Source organism: Furipterus horrens, unplaced genomic scaffold (genome assembly GCF_987537825.1).
Source record: "Furipterus horrens unplaced genomic scaffold, mFurHor1.1.pri manual_scaffold_5, whole genome shotgun sequence".
Taxonomy (NCBI): Eukaryota; Metazoa; Chordata; class Mammalia; order Chiroptera; family Furipteridae; genus Furipterus; species Furipterus horrens.
Window position 1 is genome coordinate 128,515,867 of NW_028327175.1, and position 15,890 is coordinate 128,531,756.

The 15,890-nt window shown below is 41.5% G+C and overlaps 1 protein-coding gene across 1 annotated transcript in view; it reads right to left on the bottom strand.

Moving 5' to 3' along the window:
• Positions 1 to 11,636: 11,636 nt before the first annotated feature.
• POLR3E (RNA polymerase III subunit E) overlaps positions 11,637 to 15,890 on the bottom strand; it is a 36,598-nt gene continuing 32,344 nt past the window's right edge. The window contains exons 19-21 of the mRNA XM_090277778.1: positions 14,156 to 14,233; positions 12,799 to 12,924; positions 11,637 to 11,700 (exon numbers count right to left, since the gene is read on the bottom strand). Of these exons, the coding sequence (XP_090133904.1) occupies positions 11,644 to 11,700; positions 12,799 to 12,924; positions 14,156 to 14,233 (261 nt within the window). The 3' untranslated portion in view covers positions 11,637 to 11,643. The remainder of the gene's footprint in view (positions 11,701 to 12,798; positions 12,925 to 14,155; positions 14,234 to 15,890) is intronic.

Sequence of the window (15,890 nt, forward strand, 5' to 3'; positions counted from 1 at the left end):
ACCAAGGATTTAAAGAAGCCCCATTTATGCAGACAGGTAGGAGGGGTGGAGATGAGAAGGGTGGAGTGGTGCCAAGTTGTATTGTGGTGTAGAGAGGTGGTGATAGGTGAATTCGCAGTCCCACATTCACATGTGGTGGATAAAAACTGGGATGGGTAAAAATCTGGAGGGATACCTTGGGATCGAGCAATCCCGGCTCCAGGCAAGACCGCTCAACCTAGGGTTCCAGTGCCAGGAAGATAAATCCCCATAACTGCGAGCTGTAAAAATGAGCAGGAGTTGGGGTGATGGAAGAAACTGCTGGATTTTCAGGAGACTCCTTTTAAAGGGCCCACATGGACTTAGAACATATGCAAACCTGCCCCCTCTGGGATTCAGCACCAGGGCAACAATTGGAAGGGCACCAGTTGCATATAGGGAATAAGAGAAGTGATTGGAAAATACAGAAACAGAGGGAGGCTGCCAAATTGAAAAGACACAGAAATGTGGCCCAAATGAAAGAACAGGACAAAACCACGGAAAAAGAACTAAATGAAACTGAGATAACCAGCTTCAGATGCAGAGTTCAAAACATTGGTGAACAGGATGCACAAAGAACTCATCGAGTATGGCAACATAAAAACGACCCAGAAAGAAATGAAGGTTACACAAAGTGAAATAAAGAAAAATCTACAGGGAACCAACAATAGAGGGGAGAAGCCAGTATTCAAATCAATAGCAACAAATAGCAACAAATTCACAACTATCAACAACTGAATCTAAAAAAACAAACTAGTCTGGGGCAGCGGGCCGGACATCGCGGCTGCCTAGTTCCTCCCCACGTCCATTCCCACAGTCCCATGGCCATGGGGTCTGTTCTGAGAAGGCCGGTCCAGAAATGTCTGAGCTGAAGGGCAGCTTTAGTGAGCTCTGGTGTCTGGGACCGCTCCATGGAGCCTTTCACCAGCGCCCTGCCCCACACAGGGGGCGGGGGGAGGCTCGGGTCTCTGTTCCTGGACCATTCATGGTTGTGATGGCGGAACCCAGGCTGGATAGAGCAGCCTCACGCATTAGGACTGAAACCAGCTAAGATGCAGGAGGGACAGGAGGCATCCCCCTCCTCGGCATGCATCTTGCATCCTGCATACCTCCGGCAGGTGCAGGGAGCGGGGAAGAGAGGCTTTCAGGGGATGTTCCAGAAAAGCGGGGTGAGCGGGCCGGAGGGCTCTTCGCCTAGCCAAGTGTGGTTGGAAAGGGGCCCCTTGTTAAACCTGACAAGCTCTAGAGAGGCCTGCCTGGCGGCCTTACACACTCAGAGACCTCGAGTAACCACACGCGGTGGTCTGAAATTAAAACAGCTAGAAACAAATTGCGGCAGGTAGGGACGTCCTGGGTGGGTATGTTCCCTGACAAAGGTCAGTGTGTACTGTACCTGAACCTGTCGTCTTTGTGCACGTGTGATAACATACCTTTGGAATGTCAGGGCATGTCAGAGCAATCCCCTTTTTCCCAGATCCCTCCGGGTACAGTCTCCCACTAGAGATTTGTTCCCCGACATATCATCCCTATGCACTGTAAATACTGACTTACCGTCCTGCACCCACCGATGTAAGAGAAGTACGTGTCTCTCCGGTTTACTTTCTATCCAATCTCAGACTTCCCTTTTTGCTTTCTGCTACCTCCCTAAACTGCCACCAATGGATTTCATGTAACCCCGTTACATACCCACAAGCGTCAGAGCTACCCCCAGCACCTGGCACATAACAGGTGCTCACATATATTGGTTAGGTGAATGAATGAATAAATGAATAGATAAATGTGTCCAATTTTGGTGCTCCAAGGAAAGGACACAGCCTTCCTACCTCAGGAGTGTCAGGAAAGATAGAGCCAAGATTGGTCCTTCTGGGCCCTTGCTCAGGACTGCCCGAAGGAGATCCATTAGTTTGCACTTAGAAAATGAGCATGGCCCTAGCCAGTGTGGCTCAGTGGACTGAGCGTTGGCCTACAGACTGAAAGGCCGACAGTTCGATTCCCAGTCAGGGCACAGGCCTGGGTTGCAAGCCAGGTCCCCAGTTGGGGGCATACGAGAGGCAACCACACATGGATGTTTCCCTCCCTTCCTCCCTTCTTCTCTCTAAAAATAAAATCTTTAAATTAGAAAGAGGAAAAAAACAAACTAAGCAAATAACCAGAATATGAACAGAATTGTGGTTATGGGGATCATTTGGAGGAGTATCAGATGAGAGGGAGAAGGGAGGGAATTAGGGAAAAGGTGCAGGGATTAAGAAGCATAATTGGTACAAAATAGACAGGGGATGTTAAGAGTAGTAAAGGAAATGGAGAAGCCAAAGAACTTATAGGCATGACTCATGAACATGAACTAAGGGGGAAGTAGTTGCTGCAGGGAATGGGGGCACCAGGTGCAAGGGGGACAAAGGGAAAAAAATTGGGAAAACCATAATTACATAATAAAATATATTTTTAAAAAAATTTAAAACTAAAGTTGTAGAAATATACTACATGAATGGGACTTTATAGTAATCTAGATAGCCATTAAGATCATTGTTTTTAAAAATTCTGTTGAGACTAAATTCATGGCCTAACACATGGTCTCTCCTGGAAAATTTCCCACATATACTTGAAGAGAATGTATATTGTTGTTAGGTAATGTGTCATAGTATCGTGCCACTTAACAATCGTTATAAACTCTGGGAACTGCATTGTTAGGTGATTTTGTAATTGTGCACACATCAGAGTGGACTTAACAAACCTAGATGGTATAGCCCACTACACACCTAAGCTATATGGTATAGCCTATTACTCCTGGTCTACAAATCTGTACAGCATATTACTGTACTGAATATTGTAGGCAGCTGTAATGTGGGAGACAGGCAGGCATGGTTCAAAAGACTTTGATGACCGCTGTGTGGAGCCTGAAGACAGGAACCTGGGTCTTAACCGGCTGGTTTTTGTCCTTCATGCTTGTTATGAATCCCACCCTCTGTGGGCGGTTTAAAGATAGAATGGAAATGCAAAGTGGCTTTTAAGGAAAAGGGAACTTGGTCTGTTTTTCTCTGAATAGCCCCAAATTTTTGTCAGGAGAATGTGAAGAACAGAACGATTAAGTAAGAGGAAATGTTTTTGAACTTGTGTAAAATACCTGTGTGTTTCAACCCTGTATTGATTGATCTGCATTTCCCTTTGTTATTACTCCCAACCATTTGGTGAAGGGTTGCATGTTTTTCTTATGCATTTCTGCATGTAGAAAGTAGATAAAAACCCTGGCTAATAAACAGGGGCCATTTTCCTCAGAAAAGTCCCCCTCCCTTCCTTCCTTAGATGGTGAGTGTCTGAGTAGTTTCTTCATCCTTTCTGAGGGACCCAGTCTCTCTCACTGTAACACAATGGTATCTATACATAGAAAAAGTACAGTAAAAATAAGGTAAAAAAGATAGTGTGTGTGCACGTGCCTTGAATTGGTGAGGGAAGAGCTGTGGAGGGAGGTGCTCTCAGAGGAAGAGTAGACATGAGGAGGACAGAGGGAGGAAGAAAGGGGAGAAAGGGAGCACAGAAGTCAAAAGACACCCACAGATAAAACCTGAGAAGTAATAAAAAAGAGAGAAAAGAGGTAGAGGGAGAGAAATGGCTGAGAGGAAAGAGAAACAGGGAGTTTGGTGTCATGTGTGTGTGTGTATGTGCCGGGGCAGGTGTGGGTGTGTAGGCTATCTTCCTTCCCAGCCCTCTTCCCTTGCTCCCTCAGCAACACTGGGGCCCCAGCCATGAAGGCAGCATGTGAGCCTTATCTAATTAAACCACTTAGAGCTTAACAGTAAATTCAACATTAATCAGGTCCAGCCTTTTCTTTCAACACTGGAAAGAAACTTTTTCCTTATAATCCTTTGTAATCTTATGGAACTACTGTTGTTGTATGTGTGGTCTGACATTGACTGAAATATCATTATGCAGAGCATGACTCTCTGTTGGATCTAGCTGATTTATTGTATTAAGTCCTGTGTTTCCTTAATTATTTTCTGATGGCTCTGTCCATTACTATGATTGGGGTATTGAAGTCTCCAGCTATTAACTATAGAATGTCTGTTTCTCATCTTCTGTCCGTTTTTGCTTCATATATTTTGATGTCTGTCATTAAGTGCATAAATGCTCACAATTGTTTTATGTTATTGCTGTATTGATCCTTTTATGGTCATGTCTTGTAACCTTTGTTGATTTAAAGTCTATTCTGTCTAATGTTAGTATAACCACCCCTTCCTTCTTCCTTTTGGTTACCATTTCCCTGGGCTATCATTTTCCATTCTTTCAACCTGTTTGTGTCTTTGAACACCAAGTCTCTTGTGCACAGCATCTAGTTGGATCATGTGCTTTTATCCACTCTGCCCATCTCTTTTGATTGGAAAGTTTAATCCACTTACATTTCAAGTAATTACTAATGAGGGACTTCAGTCTTTGTGCTATATGCCTTATAGCTTTTTTTTGTCTTCCATTTCTTGCTTTTCTGTCTTCCTTTTTATTTAGTTGATTTTTTTGTAGTGAAATGTTTACATTTCTTATTTTCTTTTGTATATTTCTAAAGCTATTTTCTTTGTGGCTACCATGGGGGTTACATTTAACAACCTAAAGTTGTAACACTAATTTGGATTGGTAGCAGCTTAAAACTTAGATAACATAAAAATTCTGATCCTTTACAGATACATCTCCATCCCTTTCATTGTTGTCACAAAATTACCTTTTTTATGTTGTGTACCCCAAAACATAAACTGACAATTTTATAAAATAGATCTTTTAAATTATGTAGAAAACAAGATTTTGAGTTACTAATCAAAGTTGCAGTAAATACTACCTTTCACACTAATAATTGTAGAAACCAAAAAGTACTGTAACAAACTGTTGTTAATAACACAGGGCAACAATTTTTAACATAATTCCTGTTGAGTTCAATTTTTTAGCTGTTTTAGACTTAAACAGGCATGCTGATTTCAAAACTGCAGTTAATTTTCTTCTATCACGTCGTTTTTTCTAATCATCTTATCTTAATGCGACCACTCTACACTGGATCAAGCTTGGATTCAGGGAAGTACTAGTGCTCTCCTATTGGCTGAGAGCAAACCTCCCTTGAGTGGAGACCAGCAACAGGTTCATACTTGTCTAGGCTATGCAGTTACACATGAGACAGTGGGGGTGAGAGGTTGTGTGCCACTCTATATAGTGAATCGTATTCCAAAAGTGCAGTCGGAGTTCTTGTCTGTATACAAGAAGTTAGCAGGATTTATTTATTTACATACGTACTTATTTCCTTTTCTTCAGATCATGTCTGCCTCTGCTATTTCTTGTGGTAAGTGCCTAAACAATCCTGATTCATTTTGTTAAAGGACAAACATCAGTGCATTTATCAGGCAAGCCTATTTTGCATATTTTAAAGTAAAACTTGGTGATCAGTATAAGTCTTGGGCCCCTCACAAGGTGTGCAGTGTGTCAAGAGTTTACAGATGTGGTCAGAGGGAACACACGATAAACTGCCATTTGGATACCTATGGTTTGGTGAGAGCCCAGAGATCATTCAAGTGACTGTTACTTTTGTATAGTGAAAACGTCAGGCTATACCAAGAAAAATAAATGTAAAACAGAGTATCTTAGTCTACCATCAGCTATACGTCCAGTACCTCATTCAGCTGAAATCACAGTGCCAGTTTTCATTGAACTACCCTCTTTCGAAAAACAGGAGTATCGTGAAGAACTATGTGACAGCAATGATGAAGATTTTGAAATTGAAGATGACTCAGCTAGTAAGGGATTTGATCAGAATGAGTTGAATGATTTGGCATGAGATTTGGGACTATCCAAAGAGGCTTCAGAAGTTCTAACATCAAGACTTCACAAGAAAAACTTGCTTGAAAAAGGAGAGAAGGCATCCTACTTCCGATCAAGAGAAAGTGCATTTCTGCAGTACTTTCAAAGTGATGGTGGCTTTGTGTATTGCCATAACATACATGGTTTAATGGAGGAATTGGGAATTCCAATATATAACACAACTGAATGACAACTGTTCATTAATAGCTCAAAGCAGAGCTTGAAGTGTGTCCTTCTCCATAATGGCAATTTATTTGGTGCAGTCCCAATTGGCCAGTTTGTTTTTGTGAAGAATATGAAGATATAGTCATTGATCTGTTGCACTATCAAAAGCACAATTGGATCATCTGTGTTGACCTTAAAATTAAAATGGTCTGCTTCCTTCTTGGTCAGCAACAGGGATACAGCAAGTATCCCTGTTTTCTGTGTATGTGGGACAGCAGAGCTCATGAGAAACACTGGGTGGAATTGAATTGGCTTCCAAGATCTGACCTCAAACCTGCTGATCCAAACATTCTATATGAGCCACTTGTTGACAGAAAGAACATTATATTCCCACCTCTGCACATAAAACTGGGTCTCATGAAGCAATTTGTTAAAGCTTTGACACCTGAAGGAGACTGTTTCAAGTATTTCATTTTGGCATTTCCTAGCCTGTCGTTGGAAAAGATAAAATACCTTAATATGTATGTTTGGTAGCAGAACTTCACTACTTGTACACAATTTGACTTACAGTAATAATACATAGCCTTTATATGAATAAAATAACTCTAAATAAACAGTATATTCAGGTAATTTTTTATTTTCCTTTGTATGTGCATTTTGTATGATTTTTGGGAAAAGGGAGGGTATCCTGTACCTTAAAAAGTTGACGTGATAAGAGAAAAACGGGTCATTTTTGGACTCAGATGCCAAAAGTTAGTAAAAAACAAGTGTCAGATCTAACTCAAGGAAAATTGTCTTCCTCAGTGTAATACTAACTTTTATAATTTTCCATGTATTTGCCTTTATTGCCTGGTGTCCTTTTATTTAACCCTGCAGGACTCCCTTGAGTATTTCTTTCAGAGCAGGTCTAATGACCACAAATTCCGTCAGCTTCAGTTATCTGGGAATGTCTAAATTTCTCCCCCATTTTTGAAGGACCGTTTTGCTGGACATAGGATTCTTGGTTGAATCTTTTATTTCTTTGAATATACTAGCCCAGTCTTCTGGCCTCCAAAATTTCTAGTGGAAAATCTGTTATCTTATCGTAGATCCTTTGTATGTGACAATTCACTTCTCTTGCTGCTTTCAGGATTATGCTTGGCTCTTGAAAATTTGATTATGTTTCAGTGGATCTCTGAATGTATTTTATTTGGAGTTTATTGAGCTTCTTGCATGTTTTATATTCATATTTTTCATGACATTTGAGAAGTTTTCAGCCATTATTTCTTCAAATAGTCTCTCTACCCCTCTCTCCCTTCCTCTGGGACTCCCCCGATATGGCTGTTCATTTGATGTGGACCCACAGGTCCCTTAGGCTCTGTTCACTTTTCTTCAATTTTTTTTCTTTGTTTCTCACTCAGTTTCCACTGTCCTGTCTTCAAGTGCACTGATTCTTCTGCCTGCTCGAATTTGCCTTTGAATCCCTCTAGTGAATTTTTTATTTTCACTTTTCAGCTTCAGAACTTATTTTTGGTTTCTTTTTAGGTCTCTCTCTATATATTGATATTTTGTTCACACATTGTTTTCTCAACTTCCTCCACATCCTCCTTAAGTTCTCTGAATATCTTTAAAATGGCTGTCTTGAAGTCTGCCTAGTATATGTGCGATTGTTTTTAGGGACATTTTCTGTTGATTTTTTTCTTCTTAATGAGCCACACGTTCCTATTTTTGTTCGCCTTGATTTTTTTGTTGAACACTGGACATTGGAATCTGGTTATGTAGTAACTCTGGAAATCAAATTGTTCCCTTTCCCCGGGGTTTACTTTGTTTGTTTGTTTGTTTGTTTGTTTGGAGGTAATTGTAGGCTGTGCCTGTGCTGAGAGTGTCTGAAGTGTAAACTTAAGGTCTTCTCCAATCCTTCCTGGGCCTTTTAACTTGGTATGCAAGGGCACTTTCTTAATTTTCCTCATACATGCAGTTGCTTTTTAATGTCTGGATCCCCAAAGGGGAAAATGTGAAAAATGATGGGGGGAAGTATGCCAGACTTTTAAACCCACTGGTATCACATCATAGGGGGAAGAGTTTGCAGCAACGGGGTAGGTACAACAATGGCTGCCCACCTTTTGTCTGCACCTCTCATCAGAATCAGCAATCAGAGCACGGGTTGCTGTATTGGAACAGAGTCCTTAGCTCCAGGAACCCTGGTTCCTACAATGTGGAGCAAGCTGCTCCAGAAATGTGACTAGGGGTGGGAATGGATAGTTGCTACTGTGCTGTTAGCTGAAATTGACCAAAATTAACTGCAAGTTAGTCCAAATTTTCCCTTGGGAAGATGCAAGCCTTCTTGGACTTGAGTTCAGTTATATTAGACAGATTCTATCAATGCAATTGTATAGGCGGAGAAAGAGATTTGTGGTACTTCCTGTTCTACCATCTTTGCAGAATCATCTTAAACATCATTTCAAATTATTCTCCAACACTTGAAATAGTACTAAATTTCTACATGAATCTGAACTTATTTCTGTGCTAGGATCTCATTTTCATGCACCTACAACTAATTGCTATATAGCTTCATATTGTATTTTCTTATTTGGCAAAGGGAAGTTACTCTCATTGCTCATTCACAATTTTCCTGGATCATTTTGCTTTTTTTTCCAATATGAACTTTAAAATTAGTTTAACTGGTTCTATCAAATTCATGTTAAATTGAGAGCAGGCTATGATAGAGACTTCAATCCAAAAATATGGTTTATATGCCTTCCTATTCAAATTATTTTCTCTCAAAGTTTCAAATTTTTATCATTCAGGTCCATATATTTTAAAAGATTCATCTCTTCAATGTTGCAAGTAAGATCTTTGTTATATTTTCTAACTAGTTGCATGCAGAAAAGTTATGATTCCAGCGATTTTACTGAATTCCGAGAACAGTTTTTAGTTGATTCTATTGATGTATCTGAAAAAAATGTTAATTTTGGCTCCTTCATTTTTATGCCTTTTTCCTTATTAGACCAGCATCCCCAGAATATTAAATAATTAATGGTGAGTCAATATGCCTGTCTCAACCGTAAGGATTATGTCCAATGTTTGATTTAGGAAGTTAGCTTTCCACCCTGGCTGATGTGGCTCAGTGGATTGAGCACTGGCCTGCAAACCAGGTCACTGGTTTGATTCCCAGTCAGGGAACATGCCTGGGTTGCAGGCCAGATCCTTACTTGGGGCTGCGTGAGAGGCAACCACACATCAATGTTTCTCTCCTCATCTTTCTCCCTCCCTTCCCCTCTCTCTAAAAATAAATAATTTAAAAAAAAATGTTGGCTTTCCTTTATTTAAGCATTTTAATAAAAGTATCTACTCATATTTTAAGAACTTGTATCTGGAGTAATTGTACATTTTTGATCCCTGAGATGGTTGTTTTTTCTCATTTGGACTGTTTTAGTGTGAGCTGTTAGTGGGTATCCTGATATCATCCGTGCATTTGTTTCCGTAGTTGTTGAGCATTATCACCCTTGCACAGATGGAATTTGGTAGTTATTTAAATGGCCCTGGAATTCACTATTAGGATTTTTTTTTTTTTTTTTAAGATTTTACTTATTTATTCTTAGAGGGGGAGGGAGAGAGAGAGAGAAACATCAATGTGTGGTTGTCTCTTGCACATCCCCAACTGGGGACCCTTTTTGCAACCCAAGCATGTGCCCTGACTGGGAACCAAACTGGCGACCCTTTGGCTCGTGCTTGCAGGCCAGCGTTCAATCCATTGAGCCACACCAGCCAGGGCTTAGAATTTTTATTCAGATCATGCTGCCTTTGTAAGGTTTTTAATCAGTGCTTCATAAGAATTTGGAGGCTTGTTACACAATGAAATTTAACCGTTTTTTGTTTAAAATTTGATATAATTCAACTGTGTTACCTGAGCCTTTTCTCCTCTTAAGAATTGGTCTATTGCATTTTTTCTTCTAGCCAGTTTTAATAATTCATAGTTTGCTTATAAATTGTCTAATTCCTCTGTAACATTTTCCATTTCACCATATATTTGGGTTTGTGTCACTTTCATTGGTTAATTGTTGATATTTTATTTTATATTCATTTTTACTTCAAATTGTTTTTAATTATTATTTCCTCCTATATCTCTTATGTTTATTTTTCTGTTTGACTTCAATGCTTAATTCATCCCTCTTTGTCTATCAGTGTAAATATTTAAGGCTAGGCCTGAGCACAACACCCCAGGTTTTGCTCTGAAGTCATGCTGTTTCTCCTGCCCTTTGTAATGTGCTAATAACAATAGCTGGACATACTTCAGAGTAAGTTGAATAATTTTTTATTCCTTCAAGCTCATGTACATTAACAACTAGAACTAAGAACATAATATACAACCAACCTGTTAAACTGTATTACCAAATATTAGATGTGTTTCCTTTTTTGATGGTTGGGGTGGGGAGATGCATAGACCACCTAAACCTTCAAACAGTGGTGTCTGTTCCCCCAAATATATATTGGCAAAAGGTAATCAAATTTCACATCTTGCCCAACCCAACTTACTCTTACTTTTTCATAATCCTCTGGTGCTGCACTGTCCAGTAAGGTTGCCATATGTGGCAACTGGACACTTCATTTGTGGCTAGTAAATTGGGAATGTTGTAAGATACCAGATTTTGAAAATATAATACAAAACAAATAAAAAATTTTTATTACATCTTACTGTTTTAGCTATATTGGGCTAAAATATTAAGTTTAACTGGTTTCTTTTTAGGATCTTAATGTGTCTACTAAAAAATTTTTACATGTGTGATGGCACAGCTGTACTGAGTTGGGCTGCTCCCTGGAGCATTCCCCCGCCCCCCAACCCCCAACATATACATACGGGGCTTAGCACAGAGAAAACACTCCTTCCTGTCGCCAGGGGAAGACAGCAGGACCATAATGCCAGGTTAGTGTCAACATTTATTTTAAAAATACACAAAATATAAATTTTTTACATTAAATTGTGATAACCTCACTTATACATTTTTCCATACTTACCTGATTTTGTTTGCATCCTTTTGCAAACATTAAGAATAGATGAATTTGATTCTGATTTTTTTGCTATGGTTCATGTAAACAGTTGAGACTGCTACATAAAGTAGGTTGTTTTACAAGGTAAAGTGGCCACAGAAACCCAGCAGTAAAACAATTCAATTTGGTTTAATGAAATTGGCAGAAGTCTTAGCAGATAATCAAAGACTAAATATTGGCTGCTAAGCATTTTAAATATTAAAAACCTTGAGGTTTTCTTCATCTTGTAAACATAACTTAGACCTTGTTGGCATTACATATGAAAAGTAAAATATTAAATCACGATTTTCATCTTCTTGCCCAAGTCAGAATATACTCTATTATGAGAATAAAACCAAATAATAAGCAAAATACATCAGGAATTTCAAATTGTACTGCTAAGAAGATCCGATGGTTTCTCCTGGGAGCGATGAAACTTTAGGTGATCCTACCATGGCAGAGTGCAATCCCCTCTGTCCACTGGACAGTGCAATGCCACAGGCCATGGAATGGTCAGTCCCTCTTGCTCTATGTCTTTTGAAGCAACCGAGACTACTTCCACCTCTACTGGATCTGCTATCCTTCCTGGGGCTTAGATTCACTGGGGTCATGGTTTGTTAACAATTGTCAAGATTGTACTGTCCCTTTAAGGTACCACATGCCACCATAGCTTACACAGCAGTCCTACAGAGAAAAAGAAAGAGAAGCATGTTAACAGCAGACTTCAGCAGAAAAGGTAACTACTAGATTCCGTGCAGAACTTCACAACTTGACCTAGGAATGGATAGAACACAAAAAGGAAATCAAGAACTGCCTTCAGTGTTTAGGCCTCAGGCCCCCTTCCTCTCTTCACAGGGGTCTCAAAAGTGAGGAACTATAAATGAATGTGCTTTGCAGACACAAAATACAAAACCATCAATAAGCTGACCAGAACAAAGGTGATTTATAAATAGTGTCACTATGTATGGTGTTGGACATTTAAGATACTAGATTAGAATATAAGGTAACTGTCATCAGCTTTCCATGTTCCAATGCTTCTGCAAATATGGTATCTGGAGGGCAGTAATTCATGAAAGCATTATAAATGGCAGTACACTTAAGTACTTTAACATACTGAACAAATACATTTAGTTTAAAAAGGAATGTATTAGCCCTGGTCAGGCAGCTCAGCTGGCTAGAGTGCTGTCCCAATATGCCAAGGTTGGGGGTTCGATTTCTAGTCAGGAGTATATACAAGAATCAACCAATGAATGCATAAATAAGTGGAACAACAGACTGATGCTCGTCTATCTCTCTCTCTCGCTCTCTCAAATCAATCAATAAAAAAAATTTTTTAAGGAATATATTAAAATTAATTCTACTGAAAGTTAAGTAGTATAAGAGTTAGTATGTAGCTATGGCAGAAACCAAGGAAGTGGTACAAGGTTCAAAGGGGGAATGGAGTCAGGACTCTAAAGGGTGAAGACCCACTAGACTACATTTTTTGAGGTGGAGTCTACATCTTATTTAATTTAGACCTTCTGCACACAACCCTCCCAGCACCCCCCAACACACACACACACACACACACACACACACACACACACTTGCGAATAACTATCAGTTGCCAAGGACCTGATTTTATATTCACAGAGTGGCAAGAAAGGCACCAGACTAGAGTTCTTTCCACACACTGCCAGCCTCCATCTAAGACAGGGAAGACCCTGCCCTGGGTACCCTGATTCTTTAACTTATAGTCAGAGCAGAAGACTCTGGATGTCGTTATACACAAGATGGACATACCTTTAGCACTTTATCCACCTCCTGTTTACTTAGATCTTCTCCACACTCTTGAGACAACCGAGACTGGATCATGTTCCGGCGTACCCGGTAATTTTTGGAGAAAATTTCAAGCAAAACCTGTCGATGCTTTAGTAGCAGAAACATGTTATTTTGGGAAGCAATCACCTAAAAAGAGAAACATCCCAAACCAGAAATCTAAAGCTATGACCCTAACCCCACACTGCAGTCTGTGATAAAAGTCCTTGCTCAGGGATTCTGGTTAAAGATGAACATGTCTGGCAATTTGTCTTCTTGAGACCCCCCAAAACAAGAATAACAGTAAAGGTATATGCCCAAAAGAGCTGGTGAGGAGGAGGCAGAGCACAAGCAGTTTCAACATACTCTTGCATAATAAATAGGAGAAAGATGATGTAGCAGGTGGGTAAAGCCACCATCTAAACTACATGAAGACAAAGGGGTAAGGAGAGCACGGCTGAAAGTGTTGGCATACAAACATAACAGGGTATTACACCCCAAAATAAAAATAGGATAGAAGGTAACTGAAATCCCCTCCAAAGGCAGAAAAGGTGTTCAATGAGAAAGAAAATCTGATCCAGTATGTCCAACATGGGACATACGACTTCTGAAATAATAGCAATAAAGAGGTAGATTATCAAATCTATCACAGAACTTCCTAAGCATGACCTATTTGGTACATTACTGACCCACCCCAGGATTCACCTGGAATTGCACTGATGTACACAATACAGAATAAAGAAAAAAAGATCTTAAGTTTGGGATAAAGGGAAGGATTGGGTCCAATTTAAAAGTTCATGATTTAGGGAAAACTTGTAGACCTCAAGGGTCCATGACTGTACAAATAGTCTGCTGGTTTAATTCCTGTTTTATTCACTGGACCCCCACAGCCATTCCAATTTCTACAGGAAAAAAACTATCAATTTCTCTAACTTAAAAATCCAGCAGCACTGAAGACCTGAGAAGAAATCCTTGTGATCCCTACTGCCAGAAGTCCCTGAGCAGTGGGGTCCGTCAGTTTGCCAGCCAGCTGGGCGTCAGAATCACCCATGAAGCTTCGTAGAAATTGAAGTACCTAGGACACTACCCCATTCCTGGTGAACTGAATTCAATGCCTGGGGATCAGTCCTGGGAATCAACATGGTTTTCTAAAAGGCTGTTTTCACACAGCTGGCCCACAGGTTGGCATTTGAGAACCACTGACTTAGGCTCAAACTACTGGCACCTCCAGCCTGTTTGACAGTAAACAGAATATTCAGAATTGGGAGGGGCTGGAAAATCTGAACCATGACTGCACTCTAGGTCCCCCAAACACCTCACCCCTTCAGGAACACCGCCTCACCTGGTCACTCATGTCTCCAGACTCCCAGAGGGCAAACACTTTCTGCTCATCCGGGGAAGCAGCCGTCTGTGGGGGAAACTGACCAAGGCCCAGGCATGAGCTGGGTGCTCGTCTAACACATGGACCCGCCCTCCCTGCCCCATCTCCCCGCATTGCCTGCACCAGCCCAGTTCTTGGGGAGGAGTCAGCAAACCCCGCCAGGGCCTCAGAGGGCTACAACGACAGAAGCATGACACACCTGGCTTTAAGCCCACGGTATGCTCATTAAGGTGAGGACTTGGGCTCTTCCCATTAGCTCACCTCTCTGCTTTAGCATCAGAGTTCTTCTTTCCTATATACCAACCCTCAGATGTGTCCTGAGAAGCCTCTCCCATAACTCCCTGGGACATCTGGTCTCCTTTTAGTCCTTTCCCACAAGGGCTGTGTCAGTGATGGGTTTGTGGCCCTGCCTGCCTCCCAAGCAATCTAATGCACTGGGTTCAGTAGGGACTGGAGATGACCCAGTCTCTGGGTGCTTGGAGATGGGGAGCAAGGAAGATGGCACCTGGCATAGTTGGTTCCAGTCTTGGTGCAACAACATAGGTAACAGTAATGGTTACTACCCCATATATAGTCTCATTTGATCATTAAAAACCAGGGAGACAGTGAAGTATTATGCCCCCATTCTCTATGAGAAAAATCCAGATCAGAGAGGTTTACTTATTGCCCATGGTCACACAGCTATTAAGAAGCAGAACCAGAAGCTAAACTCAAGTCTGTGCAAGTCTACTTGTCTCACTGGGCCTCAGCAACTTGTGTAAAAAACACGAGGCTGGACAGACCTGAGGTCTTTCTATCTTGGACATGACCATGATCTGGTACCCACATCAGGATCACAGGGAGGGAAGGCAACGGGCATGCAGCAGAGAGGGCCAGTGTCCCACAGACACCAACCCCACCAGGAGGAAAGAGCATATCAAGAGCAGGTCCTGGAGGCTGAAGCAGGGTGTCTGAGGGCAGCTGGCTTCATGTCCCTCACCTTGTTCTCAAGACAGCCTGGCCAACATCAGGCAGGCACCACTCTCCTGCCAGGCCAAGCTCAGAGAAAGGGGACCCTGAGGATAAGTGGACCCATTTGCTAGGGGCTTCCCAGCAGGGCAGGGCCCCAAACCCAGTACCTTCTTTAAGAGACCTCACCAAGGAGATTCCCTGCAACAGCCCAGCCAGCCTGGCTTCCAGCACATGGCCTCTTGTTCTAGTATCTATTCCTCACATACCCAGGGATGGGCCTTTGCCTCAGCTCACCCAAAGCTGCAGATGCTTCTGAACTTGGACTGCTAACATCAATGCTCCCTTGTTAAGAGGTAGCTGCAGCCCACCTCACCATGTTGCTGCTAGGCCTGGGCAGAGCCTGGGAGGAAAGAATAACCAGCACAGCCTCCCTGAGGGCACAGCCTGGCACTCTCCACCCTCAGCTAAGGGAAACGGTCTCCGACATATCCTCTGCGCCTACATTTCCTGCACTCTGGGGCCCTTGCCAATAGCAGAACAAGAAGCCTGGCCCCAGAAATGCTAACCTAGCCTCTATGGACAGGGCCCAGGTACAAGCTGGGAGTCCTGGGGAAAAGCTCAGCTCATCTTACTTGAAGCAAAAAGGACTTAAGAGTTGGAACCACTATGCTGACATTCAGAACCCAGCTATCACTTCCTGGGCACTTGAATTTTAAACAGGTTCACCCCACTTCTCTGAAACTCG